Source organism: Panthera leo, chromosome F2 (assembly GCF_018350215.1).
Source record: "Panthera leo isolate Ple1 chromosome F2, P.leo_Ple1_pat1.1, whole genome shotgun sequence".
Taxonomy (NCBI): domain Eukaryota; kingdom Metazoa; phylum Chordata; class Mammalia; order Carnivora; family Felidae; genus Panthera; species Panthera leo.
The window spans coordinates 67,733,837-67,759,510 of NC_056695.1; the positions used below are offsets into that span (position 1 = coordinate 67,733,837).

Here is a 25,674-nt window from a genome sequence, read left to right on the forward strand (position 1 = left end):
TCTGCCCCTCCCCCATTAGCGCTCTGTCTCTCTCTGCCTTTCAAAAATGAATAAATGCTAGAAATTAAAAGAAAAACAGGTAGGGCTTGAGTTCATCCCTTGAAGGATGTGTAGGATTTAGTTTGGTGTAGATTTTTAGGACTTTCCTGTAGGCTGGGGAAATTTTGATAGTGGGATGATATATTGTGTAGTAAAGGAGCAGGCTGTCCACATACCCACCCCAGCCCACGCCCACTCTTTAGACAACAGCCAGCCCCATGTGTCCTTGGTCATTCCCAGTTCCTCTTGAATCCTTTGGGGGATTTATTTTGGCCTGTTTGCCTTTTTCATGCAACACTATGCTCTTTCCTCACGTTGATTCTTTCGTAGGGCAGGACACAGGTTCCCTGTGCCGTTTCTGAAACGTGAATACACCTCACAGTGTTAAAAGAGATTATTATCGCAGTTGGGAAAGAAAGGTTAACAAGAAGAACACGAAAGAATCCTAAAGATTGCTACTTGACGGGGATGTCCTCCTGGCCTTTCTTCCAGATTTCTTTTGCCAAGGGGCCTCCTTCTAGTTCTTAGGTCTCTGGTCTAGTTAGCGGACTGGGCACTGGGCGTCACCTTCAGGTGGAGTGTGATTCTCAGTTCCTCTCGGACTGGCTTCCTGATCTTTTCTGGTGTTTTCCCTCTCTTGCCTCAGGCTGCACGATTCATCACTTAGGTTCTTCTGCTTGTCCCAACATTCTTTGAGCCCTGGAGCCTTAGTTGAGGCTGCAGGAAGCCACAGATGGCCTCCAAAGATTCTTCCCTCAGGCTTCATGCCCTCCAACCCCGACCCAGCAGCTATCACTCGTTTTCTCCTTTGTGGGGAAGGTTTCCTTGGCCTTATATCTGAGATTGCCATCTGGTTCAAGTCTGACTAGCATCTGTGGGACCTTGATAATGAAAACTGTGATCCCATTTATTTTATTTTGCCAACTCTTTCATAGCATTTTTAATGTCAAAGGCACATTTTTACTTGCTTTCTAAAATAAAGTCATTTAATCCCAGAGGGAGATTGCTAACAGTATATTGAATTCCACTGATTAACCAGACGCAGTAAAATGCCTGCCTTATATAAGTCACAAACCAAACGGTTGTTGTCTGCATAGCACCGGATCCATGTTGGTATCAGCAACACCTCAACAGCTTGTCTTCCTTGTTAACATGTGGACATTTCACAACACTGACCTGTGAGTGACAGTCTAACGGTTTTATTTGGAATATGACTTGAGCCCTTTCTCATACACCATTTTGTTAAAAATGTATTTAATTTGGGGAATGTAAATACAGGTTTTTCTTACATAAACATTGCCCCTTCCCCTTCCTCAAAAACAAACGAAAAGCCCTGTAATGAGATACGCGTACAGATACAGTGTGGATTCTGGGTGTTAACAAGCTAGGAGGCATTCTACCAGAAGCAGGTTCATCCAGGAGACTCTTTCTAAAATGTGCTCGTCACTGACTACTGTAAGATTAAAATACCACTTTAAAGTCTAGGAAAATCACTTCCAAAAGCCAAAATGTAAGTGCGTTTTCCGTTATTTCATGACTTTGGGATGATCTGTCACATTGTTCTTCAGAGTAGACAAGAAATACTGACGTTTGTGTGAGCTAAGGTATGTGAATGGACTATGTGCATTCCCAAATGTGATTGCGTAAGTTAGTTTTACTTTCTTTTTGTTCAGCTCTTTTAATGTTAACATTTGCATTATTTCACGCTCTTGATCTTTTCCTGATCTATTAAATTGTATGTTTAGAGGTTGGCGGGAAACATACATTTAAAAGCACTTAAGAACATTACCCCGCTTTTCTGCTGTTCCAGTCACTCTTCATAGTCTCTTGTGGCATCAGGTATTTTATCAACAGAGTAAGCATGGTTGTTTCATATTCTAACTAGTAGAATTCCAGTAACTGGTAGAATAGTCCAGTCTCTGAAACATTTGTGGATCTGTTTCTGCTGATTCTTACTCTTGGTGTCTTGTTTTCTTGTGTTTGTAAGGTTTTTACCTTTTCCCTCTGTGATCTGCTCATTCTCCTTCGTAATTACTTGCAGGGATTATTTGAGACCAAGGATTAAAATGTCTCCTCCAGAGGGCAGTACCTGTGGGTGCTTTCGGGGTGAGACCACCTCAGGCCAAGATCAGAGCTTAGGTTCCCCAGGGTAGCCTAGGCTGCAGAACCAGGAGAACTGGCTTGTGGTCACACTTTTTAAGAAACAGGTTTGTTGTCTCTCCCTCTTACCTCTGTCCTGCTCAGTGGCCAAGGCCAACCTTGCCACAGCCTGGCAGAACAGGGTGGCATTACCTCTGGTTCCTTCTTCTATTCCGAGGAGTAGAGACCCAGCTGCCTGGGGGCAGGCTATGCAACTTTGGTGTTCTGTGCTCTGCTTTTCTTTTTCCGTTTTCTTTAGATTTTGCCTGATTGTTTCTATCTTGTGACTCTTGTTTTTAAGAATTCTCCCTCCCTCCCCCCCTCCTATTCCTTTCTTCCTTCCTTCCTTCCTTCCTTCCTTCCTTCCTTCCTTGCACCCTCCTTCCTTCCTGTTTTATCTGATTGTTTTCGTGGTTTTCAGTAGAATTGGTCCACATAACCTAACCTACTAGAAATGAAAATCTTTCTTATTTGATCTTTAATAATCCCGTGAGGTTCAATTGCAGATACATGACTGGGGCTGCTTTAACCAAAAAGGAAACTGAGGCTGAGCGAAGTGTCGTGGTTGGTTTAAGATCATACAACTAAGTGGCACAATCTTAGGAACTCCTAGGTCTGAGTCTGCTTTTTTTTCCACTCCAACTTTTGAGCCTTCTTCTATCAAGTATATTCTTAGAATTTTGAGTGAAACAGACATATGTTAAGGAGGTCTTCAGACAACATGTACTACCTTTTACAAAATTGCTTAGATCCTTGATTGATAATAATTAGATTGGAGCAACTTTTTCAGAGATGACATTTTAAATTGAAAACAATAATTGCTTTCTTTTTCTTTCAGCTGAAGTGAGTAGTGAATACAGTATGGACAAGGCAATGGTTGAATTGGCCATGATGGATCGGGAACTAAGCCATTACGTAAAGGCTGTTCAGTCTGCGATAAATCATGTAAGTTTATACTATTCACCTGGTAATACTTGGTTACAATTCACTGACCTGAAAACAGAAACACTAAATCAAAATTTCCTCTATCCTTTCATATGTCCTTAGCGTTACTGTAGCAGCTCTTAATTTCTTTTTAATTAAGAAGTTTATAGAAAAGGAATCGGAAGTGTTTTCCCAGCTAGGCCACCTAGGTTTAATTAGAATATTATGCCTTGGGCGCCTGGGTGGCTCAGTCTGCTCAGGTCATGATCTCAGTTTGTGAGTTCGAGCCCCATGTTGGGGTCTGTGCTGACAGCTCAGACCCTGAGCCTGCTTCAGATTCTGTGTCTCCCTCTCTCTTTCTACCCTTTCCCCACTCATGTTCTGTCTCTCTCTCTCTCTCAAAAAAAAAAAAAAAATTAAACATTAAAACATTTTTTTCAAAACATTAGAATATTATGCATTTTTTTGGTCTTGAAATCTTTAGTGTAAGCCTACTTTGAACGCGAGTAGATTTTTATAAAATCTAAAAACTGCATAGAATGTGTTTTTATTGTTATGTTTACTTCCGCACACGGTTTAGACCAGGCTGAGTTACTCCTTCTCTAGCTTGACCTAATATGCAGCTATTGTCAAATTCATAGGATCAGATAATATAGGAGAATTCTAGAGCAACTTTAAAAATAAAGAAGGCTGACATTTTGGTTTTTCCAGGAGGCAAACTTATCTTTGTTGACTCCAGCTGTCACAGGAACAACACATAAGGCAGTTAAGGTGGGAACATGGCAACATCCGTTTCAGCAGTACCGGGTTGAGTAAGAAATGAGCAATATGATTGCAGTAATATTTCTGAGAAGTCCTTTGTCCTCTGAGCAGTGGAAACTCCCCTTTGAACTGATTTCAGATACCTGTGTAATAGGGTATCTGGTACTTCTGGTTTCTTTATTTGCCTTTTCTTACTTCTATCTATGGGAAAATTCCAAAAATCAAATATCTTATAAGACTGGCTACTATTCAGTGGAAGATACGTTTTTGAAAATAGTTTATTACTTAAGCTATAATTAAATGAGCATTGCATAGTTATATGTTCATAGTTCTATGAAGTTTTGAAAAAAATTAAAAAAAAAATTTTAATGGTTAGTGTTTAAGTGTAGTATTTGTGACTTAAGAATATCTGCTTTGTAGCCAAGAAGTAGTAAACTCATTCAGCTTGTAAAAGTATGATGTTTCTTACCATTGTCGCTATGAGTACTGGGACTGGGAGTATTCCTTCCATAGGAAAATATGAAAGTGACATCACGTTGGGGCATTTGAAACTGGATAACAAAAAGCGCTTATTAGACCAGAGGTTTTCAACTCTAGCTGACCCTCAGAACCAGCCCGTTCCGAATTCTAATGAGATTCTGATTTCATTTCTGGAGCAGGATTGGGGCACCAGTATATTTAAAAAAAAAAACTCATTCTAATATGTATTCAGCGTTGGAGAACACTGACTTAAAAGAACAAGGCTGACTTTATAGACTAAATATATTTTCAACCAAGATCAGGGTTAGGCGTATTATATGGATCAATTCTGCTTTGACCCTTACATTCAGTGGAGGTTATTTGATCGGCCTTTCTATCTTTAACTTGGCTGTTGTGCAAATGTAATAGCACAGGGTACAGTATAGATAAGAAAATAGATTTTGGCAGTTAAAGAACTTAATGTGATTTTCTTCTCTGTTAAACTCTAGGATTCACAGATGTTTAAGGTGTTTTATGTAAAGAATTGACCTCTTCCTCCTTCATAAAGCCAAGTCACCCATTAAAAAAAAAAAAAAAAAAGACAAGAAGCACGAAAAAAAGAAAAGAAACCTTCACCAATATTCATTCAGTAGTTAACAGCATTTCTTTTTTTCTTGAGACGCTACCCTATTATCCCCACCCTACTAAACAGGAAAGATTATACTTTGAGTTTTACCCTACTTTCCAGCCCTAACCTTACACTAGATTTTGGAGCAACTTGGATTTAGTGATACTGGTCTTTCATAAGAGGAGAAAACATGTTTTTTGTCTTTTTCTGATGCAAAGTGGTGCCCTCCACATCAGTGCGATACAAGACCAAGAATCGCAAATCATATTTATGAGGTTTCTCTGACCTGAAACCATGTGGGGCCATAGCGGGGGATATGACCATTATTATTTTGAGGGACATACCTTACACTTTATATATATGCTGTGTACTCCTTACATACTTGAAGTTATGGACATTGCTCTCTTACTGCTTATTTTGGCAAGGAGTAAAGAATGAGCAGCACTTTGAGAGGGGCCAGAGTGGTGTAGCTCTTTGGGAATAGCAGTGGCCTAGGGATCAGAGACTCTTCCATCCATAGTTCTTCCATTTGCTAAGTTAGATCCTGAGTCAAGAAAGTTAACCTTTAGGAACCTCATGCTCTTCATCTATATAATTCTTGGCCTGCCTATTTCATGAGATTATTGTGTGAATCAGATTAGAGACTATGTGTCAAACCTTTGACATTCATAAAATTTGATGGAGACATAAGATACTGGGTTTTTGCAAACTCAGATGTCCAAACGTTCGTTTAAAAGGTGGAACAAGATCTTAAAGGCAAGTCGTGTTTCCATCGCTACAACATTTGCCAAAATTGCGATGCACCCGCTGGTCTTTCTGTTTGTGAATTTTCATACAGTTCTAGAAAGTTAAAAAAATGTCTTTACATCATCACAGAGTATTAGAGTTTATTGTTTAAATAGATGTCTCTCTCCTACTCTCACCTTCACAGGATTCTGAAGGTCATACACCTCTGAAAAGGTGTTAGAAAGTTTACTTTGGAACCTTTCAGGTGTGGATCCATTTGCCAACAGTCTCTGGGAAGTCCCTTTGGCACACAGCAGAAGCTCTCAGATTGCATTTCTTTGTCCTTGGAGAAAATAGAGCTATGATCTACAATGCCTGAAGATGTTATTTAGAATCAGTATTTATTTCAGAGCTCTGAAACTTAAAAAAAAAAAAAGACTTTGTCCCAGCTGGTTTATAGAGGGAATATTATGCAGTGATCCCTAAAAAAAAATTTCGCAGTCTGTAAGTCATTTATTAAAACTTTCGGGATAAATGGGTCTATCGTGTAGCTGTCACAGCTCTTTCAAACATTCATGTCAAACCACAGAAAGTTGTGTATGAACTGTTGGGAGACTTTCAGTCATGAACCACACACGTGATGAAAGCTCTTTGAAACCTGTAAAACAGGACATAGACACTCATGGCACCGTTAACTGCTTTTTCCACCGTGACGGCCAGGGGACAACTTCCCTCGGTTTCATGTCGAGGACAGTGATGTTCTGAACATTATGCTTTTGATGACCTCATGTTTCTTCCCTTGATTTCTAAGCTTTTATTATTTGAGTATATTGAAGTATATTATTCTCATTGTTCTCAGAAACGGGCTTCTTGTTTTCAAACATTCGTTGAATAAATACTTACCGAGCACCCATGTGCCAGGCAGTTCTAGGTGCAAGAAGTAGGTCAGTCGCCAAAGCCCACATGCCCACCACCTTCAGGATGTCTGAAGTCTAGAGAGAGGGACACATGTTCGACAAAGAGCAACACAAATCTTATTAGTGACTGGTGCTGTATACAACCAAGGGAAAATAAAGTGTCCAAGGAGAGTTCATAACTCAGGGGGCATAATACTGCTGAGTGGTTGGAGAACTCCTTCCTCGGGAAGTGGTATTTAATGTAAGATGAAGGTCAAGCGAGCCTCAGCATGGGGATCGGGATATATAGCTTCTCTGTCTTTGCGACTTCTACATGAAATGGAAGCATCTTTTTACTGGCTGTGTCAATGTCAAGAGTTTCAGCCAATTTGAGAAATGAGGCCAGAGAAAGCCTACTGCTTTATATAGAAAGTTTAAAGTATGTAGAGTAGTTGTATAGCATACGTAAGGCTGGCCAGTGATTGATTCATCCACAGATAGGGGTGCCTACTATGAGCCAGGAACTGTGAGTAGTCATTCAAGTCATGGCAGCAGTTGATTTAAGAATAATTTTGTTACCGCTCTTCTGCTTCTCCAGCCATTTGACTAGTCGAGCAGGGGTCATCCCTCCCAAAGAGAAACGGTGAATTGGTTTTGAACAAACGCTGGTAATACTGTGCATCTCTGTACTGTGTATTTCAGTGCTTATGTGATTGTTTTAAATTAAACCTGTAGTCCCATCTTGGGGATTCAGATTCTAGAGGGTGGGAACCAGTTTAGTTCAAGAAATCTTCAGGTCCATTTTTCAGGTGTGTGTTTTTTCAAATAAGATGCTAGAGTCCAGCCACTGTCGTGGGGGTGATCCTGGCAACTTTGTAACCTTAACTCTTCTGGAGAAAAAGGATGGGCATCACGAAGCTGAATGATAAACATCCTAACAGGCTCAGATGAGTTACTCACATTATTAGCAGTCACAGATTAAAATACACATCCACTGTTCTTTTCAATGAGCAATCCAGTCCTAGAAGCTTAGCGGACATGCACATTACACTTTGGTGTTTATGTTTTTGTCATGATGCTTCATTGTGTAATGTTACTTTAACAGACTTTCACTCTTTGTCTGATTTTACCTGTATGTTGTTCTTTTAGTGTGCTGCTTCCACATGTTTTAAACTAATATGGTGAGAGTCAAAAGGGTAGAAATACACCTCATGTAAGCTGTTGAAACTAACACAATCTTAGATATAATAAAAGAACAAGGTGGGTCAAAGGTATAGCTTACCTCAGCCTTGTTATTATGCAACTACATGATTTAGAATGTTTTTTGACGTATCACTTCCCTATGCCTTCTCACCCTTCACCTTTCATCAGTTGGTAAGCTTTGCCTTTTGTAAATCTTATTTTCAAGTTACCTTAACATCCACTACTTTGACGTGAAATCTTATGAGGTATCTTACAACTTGAGAGTTGCCGTTTCCGTTTAACCAGATTTGGGGAGCATTCCCCACTTGCAAAGTGAATGTTTCATAGCACCTGAAGGAAGTTTCGGGCCAGAGGATGTAATTTATTAGCTCTGATCATCTACCGACCGAACATAAAAATGTACTCCACATTGTGAGTCATTGACAAAAAAAGAAGGGGAAGTTAGTTTGCGGGTTACAAAATTTGAAGACAGAAGATTCCTGAGCATGAGAGAAATTTCTGTTGTCAGCACAATAGCAGGAAGGTGAGAGATGACCGTGGAATTAGTGAAAATCTCTTGCAACCATTTGGGAAAGTACTGGAGAAGACCCTGTCTTCCATTCCCTGCCCGCTATACTTGACACAACAAAATGGTGTGTGATCTTTTACCATTTTTCTTGTAAAAAGTTTCCTAATGCTTCATATAGAGCCTTTTGTCTATAGGAATATTGCCCAGGTGTGGGAGTTAAGCAGGAGAAAAAAAAAGTTGGTTTTAGGTATTCACTCTGCAGCTACTTGGCCCAGAATATGTCTGTTTCTTTGATTACTGGTAATTAATTTCTGTTCTAGTGCTTTAGAACTCCCTCTGCAGTTATTCCCAAATTATGATGGTGTTTGGTAGCATTTTGTCTAATACACAGAGAGAGTGGTTAGATCTGGCTATAGTATTTCACTAATTGAGTTGCTTCTGTAGGAAAGAATCTAGATCTAAATCTTCTAGGTCACCAGGTGCTGTAGATGCTTTTTATGGGTGGTTTATAAAAGTCCACCTGAGTGTTTCGCAGGTATTAAGTGCTGGGTTTTATTCAAAATTATCAAATGTTTACACTCTACTTGGCGTTAATGTAAGTCTCTAGTGCAGCATTTAAAAAAATTTTTTTTTAATATTTTTATTTATTTTTGAGGGAGAGAGAGACAGAAAAGCATGAGCGGGGGAAGAGCAGAGAGGGAGACATAGAATTTGAAGGAGGCTCCAGGCTCTAAGCTGTCAGCACAGAGCCCGAGGCGGTGCTCGAACCCACGAACTGTGAGATCATGACCTGAGCCGAAGTCAGACGCTTGACCGACTGAGCCACCCAGGCGCCCCTCTAGTGCAGCATTTTTTTAAAGTTTGCTCCATAATACTAATTAATCAGGATGTGAATAAATATAACAGGAAAAAAGGATTTCGTGGTCAAATAAGTTTGGGGAATGCTTGATTAAAAGAATTTCCTTAAAGACTCCAAAGCCTTTAATATGCTTTTATGTATTGTGATTCTCCAAAGGAAGTACATTTAGTAATTTCTTAAACTTCTTGAACTAGAAAATCTCATTGGAGGAAGAGTGATAATCTACAGAACCCACTTTGGGAACTGTTTCTATAGTGTCCACCTGCTTGTATTACAGAGGAGGCTAAGAGGTCGGCCCAGCAGATTGTGGTAATCCGTGGCATCCAGGGAACCGGGGATCAAATTCCCTATCTGAAATTCTGAAACGGGCCTGGGAGGTGTTAGTGTGTCAGATCAGGAAAGAGCCAGGCCTCTGAAAAGACCACGCAAATTATTCCAACAGCAAAATGGAGGAAGAAAAAGTATTTTTTATATACGCAGCAATTGCTTGGCTATCGGTCTGTGAAGGAAACAAGACCCCTGTGTGGAGCATCGATTCAGGAGAGCGGAGGGAAGGGAATGTTTTCGAGGAGAGGAAGACAGGATGCTACAGGGGAGGCAGAAGGAACATAGCAGCGATGTGTGCAGGGAAAGCAAGCAGGACTTTGAAAGACCTGGTTCACCACCCCACCCCACCCCAGTTAGACGCTGAGCATCTAGGCCGCAGTGGCCCCCACGCAGTCCTGGCAGCTAATTACTTGTGTCATTTAAATGACATGAATGTTCTGTGATATAGCCACCTCCCGTTTTGTTTCTGACTTCGAGCACAGCCCATCTGTAGTGTCAAACCCTTATTTTAGATAGTTTAGCTCCTTCCACACATATCAGACTTTTCAACACAATTGGTAAGTATTAAAGAGCTTGAGATTGAGGCCTTCCCATTCTCTGGCAGTGGTGCTGGTGGGCCGGGAAAGGGCACGGGCAGGGGCCTGTGCTAATGGGCAGTGAACGGACAGGAGCAGTGGAAGAGAGGTGGGGAAATAGGTCGAATGGGGACTGGGTCACCAAATGTTAAGGTTCACTGCAAAATGAAAGCATTTTCTTAGCATGGAGCTGAAAGCGGTTGTTTATCAGTCTTATAATTCAGTGGTTCAGTTCCTGCCAGTATGCTTGGACTAATGAAGATCCGAAAGCCTCTTGACCTGTATATACAGAATTGCTAAAAATAGTGAAATCGTGTGACAGAGACCATCACAACCTACTTCAGAAATTCAGAGTAATGGAAAAGAGCCTTTGCTTTTTTTTTTTTTTTTTCTTTTTTCTTTCCCCTGGCTTTTCTACATTTGAGCCCCAAGCCTCCGTTCCTTTTTTAAGTAGGGGTGCTAGTATTCATTAGTCCTAGAGTTCCGGTAACGATGGAAAATGATAGCACGAAAGCACCTGGAATAGTTCTGTCATACTAATTTATAACCTTGCCCAGAGCGTTGTGTAAAGGAGAAGTCATTTCCTGTGATCAGATTTAAATAGCATCTGAAAGGGAATTTTGAGTTAAAATTCAGAGAGGAGATGGGGCAGTAGAAAACCACTGGGGAAAGGCCAGAGATGATGTTCCTTCGGAGGTTGAAGGCAGGGCCTCTCTCCTTAGAAGGCATCTGGTGGTGGTGGGAACAGAGCCTGGGGTTGGAGGGACGTTAGTCCCCATGGTGGTGTGACCAGGAAGGGGTGGGCAGATTTAGGGGGCGGGGCCCTTGAGGAGGCCAGCAAGCAGCCTGGCATTGGCGGTTGAGTTCGAAGTTCTCTGATCACGAAGTCTATTTAATGTCTGTAGCAACAAGCTACAAGAGATTATACCCTAGTTAGTGGTGGTTGAAGCGGGGGTCACACTAGAGGTAAGAACCAGACAACTGAGTAAACACTCTGGTAATTCAGGACCAACTTGAGGTGTCTTCTTAGATAGCCAAAAATTACTTGAAGATGTAAGCAAGATAGTTCAATAAATAGCATGACTATATACCCGTGTGCACAGAGGAAGTCCTCGAGCTACATTTCCATCTTGAAGTCATTTGTGTTTACTTTATTAGTAGCACCCATTTGAAAAAATACCGGGAGAGAAAAATGCATTGGATTTATTGCTCTGATGTATTCCCTGCAAGTCGTCAGCTTTATTTCAAATGTGTGATCCCCATGAATTGTTGACAAGTGAGAGAATAGAAAGAGTGTAAGTGGGGAGAATATAAATGGGTTTCATTTTCTCAAGCTCTATGTGAGTTTGCAGGTGCATGGGTAAGGAAAAGCTTTCTTTAGAAGTGGAGCCAGTGCCCAGTGAACTGTCATTGAGAGTCAACGGTCTTTTTAACTCTGTTCCTCTCTGAAAGCCTCCAGCTTCTCGCAGTAGTATCACTTTATCTTTCATTCTTTTGTGACATGGCCAACCTGATACTTCAACCACTGGAGCTTTTTGAGTTTCATTTCTTTCTGCCTTTTTTTTTTTTTTTTCTTTTTTAGTTTATTTCTTTTGAGAGAGAGCATACATGCAAGCGGGGGAGGGGCAGAGAGAGAGGGAGAGAGAGAATCCCAAGCAGGCTCAGTGCAGAGCCTGACGTGGGACTGGGTCCCATGAACTGTGAGGTTATAACCTGAGCTGAGATCAAGAGCTGATGATGGCTTAACTGACTGAGTCACCCAGGTGTCACCCTCTCCCCCCTCCTTTTTTTTTTTTGAAGGAAAAATTATGTCCCGTAATACAGCATTCTTTAAAATAGTGAAAATCCTTGTGTTCATTTCTCATGGGCTAGAGTAATGCAATCAGTTGTTATGAACAGTTTCTAATTATTTCTTCTATCCTGTATTTCATCTTAAAATAATCATTTAGTTATCTTCCAGTAGAAAGTGAAATGCAGGAAGAGCGAATCACTATTACTTAAAATTGGACACAGTGACCAGAAATAGTTTAATCTGATTGTATCACATGATTAATCTCCACGTCCTTGACTTGGGCTTGCTTTTTGCCTTTCCCTCTGCTGACACCCAGGGTCTCACACGCTTCAGTGCCTGCCTTCTCAATGCCACAGCTATTCGTGGTCCTTGGAATGTTACTGGTACCAAGGAGCAAACCCTCTCCACCCATCACACTACACTCTGTCATCCTGAGGTTTATTTTAGCCCCCAACATTGTAACAGAAGCCAAAAATGTCACATGAAATACAAAATAGGAACTTTAAATGGACTAAACCCTAGGCGTGCTTAGAGCGTCCCTCTTGCAAAATCAGAAATTAAATTTGCTGTGCAGTGTGGTTACACCGTGTTTTAAAAAGCCCCAGCAGAAACATTGCATGCTTAGTGTTTTCTTAGAAGAAGTTCTTAAGACATTACTTAAAGCACCTATAAATAATACAGATGAAATTAGGATATGTCCTACCACATTTTCTGTAATAGTGGTGAAATTGCTCTACCAGAATATGAAATTCAAGTGTTTTGCCTTTGTGGCGTAAAAATGTGTATGACCCCATTAACCGTGGTAAACTGTTCGGTGTTAATTTAATTGAATTTAATGACTGAGTTTCCTTCGACGCCTGTCTACTGAAGAGCTGCGTGACCTTCAACAAGTTTGCAAAATGAACTTGATAGTATCTGTCCATTCCTATCTTAGAGTAATTCTTTGATTACACACTGAGATATAACATATGTGAAAGCCCTGGTGAGGGCAAAGTGCTGTATAAAGGCATGGTCTTAGCATTGTCCTGTTACCTTTTAATTTTCTCTTTCCACAAAAATGTCCACTACATGGTGATTGAAATCGGCAAACTCTTCTGAACTACCTGAACTGGGTATTAGTGGTGATGGGTGACTTATTTCCTCACAATTATTTTCCCATCCCACAGTTTAAACTGTGGAAGTTTTACATTTCACTTTTTGTCCTTAATTTAGTCATCTTTTTGGGTAAATGTTTATTTCTGTCTCCCCTCCCCGCCCACCTCCCAAGAGTTTTGCATAAATCTCTTGTAACAGTTCAACAAGTGACTCATGTAGATGGGGCTCGCTTAGTCCCTGAGTCACTTTATTATGAAACACTTGAAGTTGAGTATCTATATATAACAATGAGGAAATAATTTTAAACAATTTATAATGTCTGATCTGATAGTTTCAGTGACTAACTCATCAGGCAACAATGGAGAAGGAAATTAATGAAAATTCACAAAGCCAGGCAAAATTAGTCTAAGTAATTAGTCTAAATAAGTCACAGTCACCTTTACTTCCTTCTCCCCCCTTCCCTGAGCAGTTGGTGTTTGATTGATAAGCGTGTTGGGTTGGGAAATAAAGATCTGGCTTCTAATACTCTGCCGTGCTGTAACCTTGGAAAAGTCGTGCTAATTCTATACTTTAGCTTCCTCATTTCTAAATCAGAATGATAATAGTATTTGTCCTGCACACCTCACTGGCTAGTGGTAGATAAAATGAAATTATAAACAGTAATGTGTGGTGGACCCCTCCCCCAAAAAGATGAAAGGTGATTATTCTATAGTTTTAACTACATCCTGACAGTCCCCGTCTGACATTTCATGTCTGAATGGCCACAGGACTAGAGTGACAGAGACTTCCTGATTCTGCCAAAAAGAATGGGAAGGGAGTCTCTGTTGTTAGCTCTTAGAGCTGGGAAGAGGAAGATCATTCCCAGTGTTTGGATTTCTGAATTGAATCATGGAACACCATCTCCTATACAAGTTACTGTTCCAGTCTAGACAAATTTTTAAGAAGGATTTAATCATCAGTAGTTCATTGTGATCCAAAGTCTATAAAACCATAACAAAGCCCAATTGTAGTATGGGTATCATTTTATGATTAAAATGTCCTGGGGGCACGTTCAACTTCGGCTCAGGTCCTGATCTCGCGATTTGTGAGTTCAAGCCCCGCGTCGGGCTTTGTGTTGACAGTTCGGAGCCTGGAGCCTTCTTCGGATTCTGTGTCTCCCTCTCTCTCTGCCCCTACCCCATTTGTGCTCTTTCTCTCTCTATCAAAAATGAATAAATGTAAAAAAAAAAAAAAAAAATTAACGTCCTGGAAGATTTAGCCTAAGTCTGGACGATAATGAATTTACTACTCTTGTGGCTTCCCATATTATTTGATATTTGCCTAGGGCTATTGATAGTTTGATTAAACCAGATTTGGAAGTGTCCCCTGGTCAGTCCCCTGGCCCCTGGACTAAAAGTCTGAAACCAGTTTCCTTTGCTGTGGGTGAAGGGTGAGAAGCCCTCTGGGCCCCTAGACCTCTTTAATGATCACAGCAACCCTCCAGGTTAGGAAAAGTAGATGTGATGGACCCTGAGCCTCAGGGAGGTTAAGGGACATGCTGAGGTCACATGGTTATTCTTAAGAGGTTATTCTGAACCTTGATGTTTTTTGGTTTTAAGTTCTGTATGTTTACATAATCTCTACACCCCACATGGGGTTTGAACTCATGACCACCGAGATCAAGAGCCGCATGCTTCTCCAACTGAGCCAACCAGGTGTCCCTGAACCTCTGTGTTTTGACCTAATTCAAGGTTATTGTCATGCTTCAAGACAGAGTTCACTGAGTTTACTTTGAGTTGTAGATTTCATTAGGGAGTAAGAATGTTTTTGTCTAGTGCCATTTATAAAGTAAACTTCTGATCTTCCACCTGTCTTATTACCAATTTCCCAAAGGTAAAGTTTTGGAGCATTTAGCTTAAACAAAAAGTGATGTTTCACACTGATCTGACATGGATAAGGGAGGGATTTTGTTAGTAGTAAAGAACTACTTGAGGAAAAGAATATTGCTATATGGAACTGTTATAGGAGAAAATAATTATGTTAGAAAAGACTTCATATTCTAACATTCTATTAGAGAAGACTTTAGAGCAACCAGTATTGATCTTTCTGAAACTTTGTGTCTGTTATATTTTAAAAGTGGCAGTGGTGTGAATATGAAAGAATTTTAGGGATTTGAGATAAAAATGGAGTAAATTTTTTGTTCTAGATTTTATAGTTTTTATATTTTTCCTAGTTTTTATAGATGCTTTATATTTGTATTATTAAAACATTCTGTCCTTTCCATAACAAAAGTAAACCTTGCCAACATTGCTCTCTTGCTTGCTCTGTGCCTCCCGGTGTTTTAAGTTGTGTTTAGTTAACTCGGGTTGAGTAACCATTTTCTTCTTGCCAGGTTAGCCTGTAGATTTGTTCATGATTGATTTTTAGAAGCACTGAGGGAGAAGTCTCTCCATGGTCAGTGTGTGGCATGTTATGGAACATGTAAGGAATGTTCACTGGGTTAGGGGAAGGAACACTGCAGTTGAAATCAGAAGACCCAGACTCATCCTTGCTCCTCCAGTGCCTGACTGTATGACGTTGGGCTAGTGACTTGTCTTGTTGAAATCCTCAGTTTCCTTATCTGTAAAAAGAGGGCGACGCCTCGTAGGGCTGCTACCAGGACTAGATGAGATAATGTAGGTAAAATACTTCATGCCTCATAGGAAGTGAGGCTTCACGCAGTAGGCATTCAGAAGATACTAGTTGCCTCTTTTAATCTCCAGGCACAAGGCTGTGAAATTAAATTGGCAAACAGAATAGGAAAGCTGGTTTATAAATGTTTACCTATCATCGCCGTGGAAGGCGGTATTTTCCATTGACTGCCCCCTTTTTTTAGTACTTCCAGGGCAAAACGTGTGGGAGAATCAAGGGAAATAGGTTGGGGCCAGAAGATCTGGGTTTACAGGGCGGCCACCAAGTCTGGAAATGTAGGTGAACACACAATACGTGGCTTAATTATATAATATTACACTGCATTATGAAATAGTATTATCTGTGTTTTCAGACTTGGTGGCTACCCTGTAGCCTCGGCTCTGTCCCCTATTAGGTGTTTGGTTCAAGGAAGTTACTTAATCTCTCTGGGCGCCGAGAATCAGATTATGTAAATTATTCTAAAAAGTGCTGTATACGGACTAGGAAGCATCTGACCGGTTTTGTCTTGGTCATTGTTTTAATTTTCCTGGGCATAGTAGCTTTTTGATTAGGTTTGTGATGGATAGAATTCCTTTTCATTTAGTCAGGAAACCTTTCTCACAAGAGATGAATTGGAAGGGAAAAGGCAATTTGATAGCTTTAGTAGTGGGAAGTAACTTCAAATATCAGGAAGCCATATTAATTATAGAGAAGGCAGCATCTGAGAATTTGATAGGCTGTTAGGCTGGAGTGAATGGAACAGGTTAAGGATAAAGGAGCATTAATGAACTACTGGAGCATTAGTAATTCCAGAGTCTTTATCGTGTTGGGTGAGATGTGGTAACTGAGGGAAAGATCCAGCGTCTTATCTATGGATTGCCCTCACTCCATGCTGTAGATGTGTATGTGATATAAAGGCAGGCGATTTGAAATCAGAGGTCTATTTACTAGAATCTTTGTGGCACTTCAGAACCTTAGAAGTTACGGACCGAGAGGGGAAAATGTAGTATTTCCGAAATCGGTATTTTGCCTTCTTCCTGGCTCCTACAGTCATACTAAATAGGTTTTCTGGTGGACACTTAGCAAGAACAGAAGGAAGAAAACCACTTGCGTTTCCCTTTCTATTAGATGGTAACGGAAATGCTGAATTCCTTCTTTCAGTGATTGAGATCCTCCAGTGACTGGAAGACCCAGGGAAGCAATGGAACATGGTGGAGACGCTCTTGCTCCCCAGTGGTTCCAGGTGTTAAAGGCTGGTCTTCCTGCTTCCGAATGCTCAGAAAGAACGCACTTCTGTGAAACGTAGCCTTCCCCAATCTCCTCTCAAGCCTGCTTTCTTCAGGAGAGAGAACCCCAAGTACGTACATCCCTTCTCCTGCTGTCTCCCCTCCACACACTCACACGAAGACTAGAGCAAGGAATACGTCCTTCATTGTTGAGATTCGAAAGCAGGGCGCCTCTTTACCACCAGAGAGCCTCAGTATCACCAGTGACTGCGGACTCGTATGGAAAAGGGAAGTTTATGTAAATGTGTATAAGAAAATCGCGATCCTCAGGAATTGGGGCTTTTCTAGGAACCTTGAATTTGATGGGTGTAACAGAATAAGCAGGTAGGGAAGGGCATATACTATGGGCTTCATGTACTGAGAGTGGCATTGAAAGAATTACAAAGTCAATTCCGCAGCAAAGAGGCCGTGGAAGAAATAGGATGGGCATGGTTATAATATGAAAAAAAATCAGCGGAACTCTTTTATGTAAAACTCAGTGTTTCTTACGTTAGAAATGCAAGTGGCAGAGACCGTGTTCTCGGTCTGTCTTCTCTGCCCCCCGAAAGGCAGTGCCTCAGTCCTTGATAAGAAAGCACGTGCAATCTGGGAAACTTCTCTGTGACTCTCATTTGGTCGGTGTCGAAACTAACCTGAAAGTCCATTTGGTTGTTCAAAGGTCTCCTTAATCATGTAGTTAGAATGTTTCATTTGATAAACCTTACCTGGCTTATCATTTCAAAAACTGTTAGGAGAATTTTTGAAATCACTAATCGATAGGTTTAACTTCTGTGGGACTGCTCATGAATTTAAGCTGCTCTTCTAAAGAACATAGCATCCCGTCTCACAGACTCATGATTGTCTTAAAAGGCTGTGAAAACACGGTTCTTTGTGTAAACTCTGAGAGAAACTTAACAGGGCCCCTTTGACAGGCTCATGGGAATGGCTGCATTCTAAGCTGCATCTAGAAGGAGGGAGAAAGGAAACATCCGCAGAAGGGCGGAAGAAAAGGAAAAGGACTGTCGCTCTTTTCTGCCACCTGCTCTTTGTCCAACCGCGCATTCTCACTTCACGGCCATCGTTCCGTGCTTCCTACCTCTGTTCTCTTTGTTGCCATGACCTGTCTGACCTACGTGGCGATCGAAACAGAGCAGTTTTTTAGTGCTGCGTGTGTCTGATGCTGCTGGTACTTCTTACACGTTACCGCGTATCCTCACGACAGCCTGTGCAGTGGACGGTGTAATGTTTTTGGGTAGAGACGGAAGCTGAGGCGGACAGTTAGTGACATGCCCAAGGTTTTCCACACCTTGTGCAAAATCCGGTGGGTATTGTTCAGTCAGTTCCTCGCGTGACTTCTCTGCTATTGACACCCTCTCCCTGCTGAATTGCTGTGTTCCATTTATGACCATGCACGGCTGTTTTTCTTCCCGTCTAGCTCCTTGGCCACTTCTCCATGGTCTCCTTAGTGAACCCTCCTGAATGTGTCCCCGCCCACTAAATCTTTGTATTCTGCCTGTTCTTGGGCCCTTTTTCTCACGCTACACTCTCTTCCCGAGAGAGAGAACATCCATGCTTGTAACTTGAATCGTCGTCTGCCTGCTGCTGAGGCCCAAATCCTCATTTCCGCGCCGGGCACTCGTCTGAGAATCACACAGACAGATTCGCTCTTCTCTCTGCCATCCCCGCTTTACACGGGCTCCTTAAATTCAGCCTGCGTCGGGGAGAACTTGGCCCCTGATCTTCTTCTGAGCCGCTGTAGCTTGGTGAATGGCGATGGCGTCCGCCCAGCTTCGCACACCACGAAGCGTCTCTTCGTCCTTCCTCCTCCGAGCTCCTTCCAGCGTGCCGCCCGCCTCCAGACTTGACCGACTGTCAGATAGCTCACCGGCCTCCTCCCCGTCTTCGGTCTTCAGTTTCCCCTGGAGCGTTTGCTGCACAAAGCTGTGCCGTCTTCCAGTGTTTTCTGTCTAGCAGCCCAAGCAGTCTTTCTAAACTGGACATTTTCATTATTCTGCCTGCCCTTTTCACAGCTTTACCGTCTTCAGTTATTCCTTAACTGCCATCAGGATTGAATACAGATGTCTTTCCCTGACATATTCCCCTGCTTAGTCTCATTTTTTTACCATTCTTTTATGCTAGTCTTAGAATGTTCTCGTGCCTCTGGCCTCAGTACACATCATTCCTTCTACTGGGAGTGCTCTTCTCTCACTTTGGAAGCCCTCCCTGGAGGGCCTGAGTTCTGTCTGTCAAGTGGATTTCTCTCCTGTGCTTGTACTTGTACTTGTACTTGTACTTGTACTCAAGTACTTGTACTTGATCATTGTTTGTAGCGTTTGTACCTATACTCCGCCTTCTCTCCAAAACCGTGTCTCACGTATGCAGCTGTCTTCTCGTTTCCACTTCATTTCCTTCCCGCTGGCATTTCACATTCAACCTTCCAAACCTAAACTCTTCATGTGTTTCCTCCCACATCAGCTGTCCCTCCAGACTTCTCCACCTCAGAAGATGACAGCTATACTCTTTCATTCAGTCAGGGTAAAACCAAAGTTGTCCCAACTTCCTTGTTTCTCAGCCCGTACTCAGCCCATCAGTAAACTCTGTTGTTTCTATCTTCAGAATGTATTTAGAATGTGACCACCTCTTGGCTCCTTCTGCTGCCGTCACCCTCATCCGGCCATCGTCACCCTTGCGTAGATGACTACAGCGGCCTGTTTCTGCCCTTCCTCCCCCAAATTGTTTCTAATCACAACAGCCAGCGTGATCCTTTAAACAGGCAATCAGATCTCCTCACTCCTGCCCGAGCCTTCCCATCTCTCAGGGGAGGGGTGAGAGGCCACACACACTGGCCTCTTTGACCTGTCCCACCCTCCCTCCGTGTTACTTGTCACCTCACCTCCTTTTACTCTGCCTCAGGTCTCTGTTCATGTCATTTTCTCAGTGAAGCCTTCCCTGACTGCCCGTCATAGATGAGGGCACCTACCCCACCCTGCCTGATTGTTGTCCGAGGCACTCGTTATCATCTGGCTAATACTGTTCTTGCCAGCTAGAGTGTAAACTCCATGAGGTCAGGTGAGCTGTTGGACCACTTGCCGTCAGACTACTCCTTAGCCTCAGTTTCCTAATCTGTAACATAGGGGCATTAGTTCTTACCTCTCAGGTTGTTTGTTTGTTTGTTTGTTTGGAGAGGGGATTAAAGAAGCCACGTGAAGCACTTCGCTCAGTACCTTGCCCATAATAAACTATAAATCAAGAGCAGTTGCTGCTGCTGATTGACTGCTGCTAATTCTTACCAGCTACATTCAAGTTGCTTTTTACTCGTCTGTCTCCCTTCCCCACCCAGGTTTTAAGTCCCACTGAATATTAAACTTGATTTTGTAATAATAATGGTAACATGGCTGTTGTCAGAGGCGAGGGAAAGGGATGGAGGGTGGGGGATTAGTTGATGGTGGTCAGAGGTGCAAACCTGAAGATAGAAGGTGAGTAAGTTCTGGAGGTGTGATGCGAAGTAACAACAAGAACAGCGACGACAATGTGGTGATAACAATACTGGTGATAACAACGGTAGCAATCTCGAGTGAGCGCGTGCCGAGTGCCGGGACGTATTCTGTACGTCATCGTGTGCTGGTAGAACTTCCTATAGAAAGTAGAAATGTTCCGGATCTGTGCTGTCCAGGAAAGTAGCCGCCAGCCACTGGCATTTGAAATGTGACAGTGTGACCGAGGAACTAAATTTTAAATTTTGTGTAATTTTATTTATTTATTTATTAAAAAAAAAATTTTTTTTTTCAACGTTTATTTATTTTTGAGATCGAGAGAGACAGAGCATGAACAGGGGAGGGTCAGAGAAAGGGAGACACAGAATCCGAAACAGGCTCCAGGCTCTGAGCTGTAAGCACAGAGCCCGACGCGGGGCTCGAACTCACGGACCGCGAGATCATGACCTGAGCCGAAGTCGGCCGCTCAACCGACTGAGCCACCCAGGCGCCCCTAAATTTTGTGTAATTTTAATTCAGATTTAAATAACCACCTGCGGCCAGTGGCTACTGTCTTTGGATTTCAGAGCTCCAAATTCCTTAAACATATTAATTCATTCAATATTCATGACAGCCTCTGACTTGATTAGAGTGTACATGAAGAAATCGGGTTTTTGAGTGGTTAAGTAACTTGCCCGAGATCACATGGCTAGTGGGAGGCAGAGCTGAGGTTGGAAGGTTCTGTCTCTAGGTAAATCTGGTTCCAGGGGCTAGGCTGGCACCTTCTATACAACTCCCTCATGTCATTCTCAAGAATTGAGGTTCCACAGGCCAAGGGCGATCATGACATCTGGGTTCTTACTGCAGAGGAGGCCAGGAAAGCAAATTTGGGGTTCCGGCCCCAGTGAGGTATCTCTCATAAGGTGGGACATTCCCCAAACATAGGAAAAGTATTCGAAAGGTTCTAGACCAGTGAGCTTAGCTGCTCAACCTCTGTATATACTTTTCTCCCAGACTTAAATTTGCAAACAGCAGGAACAATAACAAAATATGCTGCAGCTATCTCTCCTCATATGCTCTCTCTTTCCCCCAAAGGTGGACCAGTCAAACATCTTATTAGTTATTGTTTGCAAGTCCAGGCTATTTGGGCCACACTTATTTTTTTTGTGTTATTGTTGTACTGTGGTACTCTGTAACTAGTGAGCCACCAACTTTTCTTTTTTAATGTTTATCTATTTATTTGAAGAGAGAGAGAGAGAGAAAAGCACGCATGAACACATAAGTGGGGAAAGAGCAGAGAGAGAGAGGGTAGAGAGAACCCCAAGCAGGCTCTACCCTCGACATGGGGCTCGATCTCAAGAGGCAGATGTTTAACTGACTGAGCCACCCAGGCACCTCACCACCAACTTACATTTTCTAAAATATTAGGAAAAAGGGAAAGGGAGAAATTAGTTTAAAATATAAATATGTATTTGTCAAACTAAGGAAGAAATATGAAGGGACACTTCTGTCTTAGCTTTCACCATTAGTCCTGAACCCATAACTTCTTGGTATTAACTCCTTTTCTCCACGACCCATTCCATGTTCCCTTTGTTCGCAGCCAGCTCACAGCTGACTGTAGGTTTTTATCTGACTAGAACACGTCAACTTTCACTCCTGGGGTTGTCTGTGTTCCTGCCTGTATGGAGTTAGTTACGACTTCCGTTATCTTTTACCATTAGAAATGGCAAAACCAGAAGTTATCTCAGGTCCCAGACACACACCTCTCTTTTCTCACTCTGGAGCAGCTATCCTCTTTACCCTTGAAAATCAAGATTCATTGCTGCAACCAGTTCTGTAACCTCATCTGTCTGTCTGTCTTTTCAGTGTCACAAGGAGCTCAGAATTGCTAGGTTGCAGTTTAGGCTTCCAAATCATTGGAGGCTTTGTTGAGTCCCTTGGTGAAATCATTCTTCTCTTGGGTACCGAGATTGTTAAACCAGCAGATCTAGAGCTGCAGCCATGGGAGGTGGGGGGGCTGCAAGTTGGTCATTGGGTATGGTGACGGGGAGAAGATGTGTACTTGTTCCCTGCTTCCTAGCCCACATATTCTGGCTATTAGAGAACGAATGTCACATATTATTCACTGGTTACAAGCATCCTGTGGGACATTACTCTGACCTGATGAGGTGTTGTCTCCCAGGTAGCACGGGAACTGAATTTCCAGTAAATGCTTTAGCATTCTGAAAGATCGTCTTTCTGGATCATGGGGTACTTGGTACGACCAGAAACATCCCATTAGCGTCAAGCCATTGCTGTACTTATTTCACTACAAAATCCTGAGTGAAATACCATAAAGGTAAATAAGGCATTGAGTAATTTTGTGGATGACAGAGGCGTGGCGGACAAGAAAGGCAATTTCAAATTCAGAATAAGTGTCTTTCATACAAGAACTGACAAATGGCCACTGAAGGTTGGGAATATATGCTTGAAATCAACTATGTCTTCATAAAATTAAGATGGGGTGTAAAAGTTCATTCTTAATTGTTTCTTGGAGGTAAAAGCAAAGCAAAATTAAATTGAAAGGAGATTTGAATGAATGCAAACCATTGGTCACTGACTCAGCATGACCTTGGGCAAGATGCTTAACTGCTGGTAGCTGTCCATTCCTCACATCTGTGAAACTGGGATCATGACACTTGTGTATGGAAAGCTTTGAACCCCTCTGGTGAAAGGTGCTGTGCAGGGCAGTGTCTGAGACGAGTCTCCCCCTCCTCTCCCCTCCCCTCCACGTGACCTGTGTTTAAATTGCACGGTGCTTAAAAACATTGCCCGTGAAAACGATGTCCTCAAAATTCATGTTGTACATGCTCTCCCAGCATCTGATACGTTTCCTTCACAGCACTTATCACAGTTGGTGATGGTGTATTTGACTGTTTGAATAATGCTTGTTTCCTCCATTAAATCCCAAACCGTATGAGAACAGCAGGGTGCAGGTTAGTCTGCTCACTGTCACATCTCCAGTGCCCAGCTCAGTGCCTGCATGTGGTTAGATGTTCAGTAAATATTTATTGAATGGGTGAATAAATGAATAAATAAATAATGCATGTTCACATGAATTCTGCCCAAAAAATAAAGCAAAAAGTAAAAAATACTCGAGAGGCAAAATTAGGAGGGTGGTTTCCCTCTGCCCCCCATATGGGAATCTAATGCTGCATCCCATATAAATAAATAAGTGATTCCCGTTGGTCATAATCTTATGGTGGGAAAGATGCCATGAGAAATTTATTGGAGTAATTTTCAACAGCATAAATGTTTAGTAACAGATGCACACACATGGCAAGTTGCCTCATTCAACTGCCATCTGTTAGACAACTATGCTAGCAGGACTGGTCCATTAGAATGAGACCAACAGCTCTCTCACACATGTTTAAGTTCCATTTTGAAACTTCTTCTGAAAGCCTTGAAGGAGGAAAGATGTTCCCATGTCTGGTAGGCAGCTGCTCAGTAATGGTGTATTACAACACCTTGGCGAACCATGGAGTCCATTCGATGTGTCATAATGCTCAACAAGGAAGTATTTTCTCTCAAGCGTTTTGTCAGAAGTCAAACTGAATAATGGCACTAGGAAACTCACTCAACTACAAATAATTGGGTCCAACAGAGTTCACTGCAGATTGTGCAATTGACAACAGAAACTGGCATGAGATGAAGGCTGTAATCCATGCTGGTCATCATTAGTGTCTATGATAAATATGTATTTTCAAACAGGGCAAAGACAGTATAGTAAACTCTGTAGAAAAATATAGTGTATCTCCATATGTACGTGCGATTAGGTTATACCCAGTGAAAGCATAATGTTTCCTGGCCTGGACATGCCTTTCAATAAAAACTTTACCAAGCTTTTTTTGCTAATATAAAGATGGAGACAGTATTGGCCTATATAAATTTACCTTGTGCATGACCAGTTAGGTTGGTGATGTGTCATAAGTGTGGGCCAACTTCCATAAATGTCTCAGTGCTGAGCGTAATGCCTGGTACCCAATTGGGATTTAGTAAATATTTGTTGAATGAATGTTTGAGGACCAAGTGAGACAATTCCCTCTGGATTCCCAGCATGAAAGCAGGTCTCGTAGCCTTAGATCAAGCGGACTATGAATTAGAGCTTGGAGTACTTAGTGCACCTAGCAGAACACAAAACAAATTGCTTATCATGACTGGGTACACATAATAAACTTCTAAGGGCTATGTGATCTCCAAAATGTAAACCATCAGGTATGTGTTATTTTGGGAGCCAAACATCAAACAGTGGCTGTTTTGGAGAGTAAATCCATCTGAGTCTTCGTTTAGTTACAAGAATGACTGATTTTACACTAGATTCTCACATGATTCAAAAGTGTGTGAATGACTCAGCCCATTAATATCCTTAGCTCCTGTGATCTCCCCTCCCAGTGAAATGATAGCTATAAGGCAATAATGATAATTGGAGGAGGAGGAAACCTTGACTTTGCCCTAGGGCAATAAAATGACATACTTAGAGTAATTGCATATGTATATAATACTGTTTGAAAGAAATGAGGTATATTATAAATATTTAAAATTTTATGTTAAAGCATGTTGGAAATGATACAGGTAAGGATGAAATCCTGCCGTTTGTTCCTACCGTAATCACTTTTCCTGAAACAATCAGCCTCTTCATGAGGGACAGAGTCACCAGAGACCTAAGTTGGTTGTTACCAGCTCATTGATTGCCTTCTCCTTGCTGACATAGAGAAATATTACAGTCACAGGAGTGTTGGGTGCCAGTTAAATGTAGCTAAACATTCACCAGTGATCTTGAGCAGAAACTGAGCAGTTAGTTGGAGAGCCTATGGAACTTTTGGGTATTTGTGTGTTTTTTCCTGTTCTGGCTCCATCTTTTTGAAACAGTTAATTGAACAAAAGTCTGCATATTTCAGAGTCTGTACTTTGTGCATGTCTCTGCTTTTGCTAAAGTCTCCGGGGACCAAGTCACCAGGTCTAGTGGGCAAGTCTCAATCCTTATGTAGCTTGACTTTTCTGTAGCATTTGACAGATCTTGAAATTCCTTCCTGGACTTCAGGGGGATTTTCTTTTGTTTGTCATCTTAGCTCTTGTCCTTCTTCTTTTTAGGTTCCTTTAGCTGCCCCATAAATGTGGTATTCTCATAGTTTTATCCTTGGTCCTTTTTTGTTTCTATTTATTCGTCTTCTTGGTAACCCTATTTGTTTCCATGGTTTCTATTAAAATCTATACAGTGATTCTTCCGTGTGGTGTTTCCATGTCAGGCTGCTGAGCTGCTGACCTGTACATCCAGGCACCCCAAAGATAGATGTGTAATGAGTGTTATTGAGTATT

General features: G+C 41.8%; 1 protein-coding gene across 2 annotated transcripts in view; it reads left to right on the forward strand.

The window, feature by feature from the left end:
- NSMCE2 (NSE2 (MMS21) homolog, SMC5-SMC6 complex SUMO ligase) overlaps nucleotides 1–25,674 on the forward strand; it is a 216,537-nt gene that overhangs the window by 35,168 nt on the left and 155,695 nt on the right. For both annotated transcript variants that reach the window (XM_042923803.1, XM_042923804.1), the window contains exon 3: nucleotides 3,017–3,123. In XM_042923803.1, coding sequence (XP_042779737.1) covers nucleotides 3,017–3,123 — 107 coding nt within the window. The remainder of the gene's footprint in view (nucleotides 1–3,016; nucleotides 3,124–25,674) is intronic.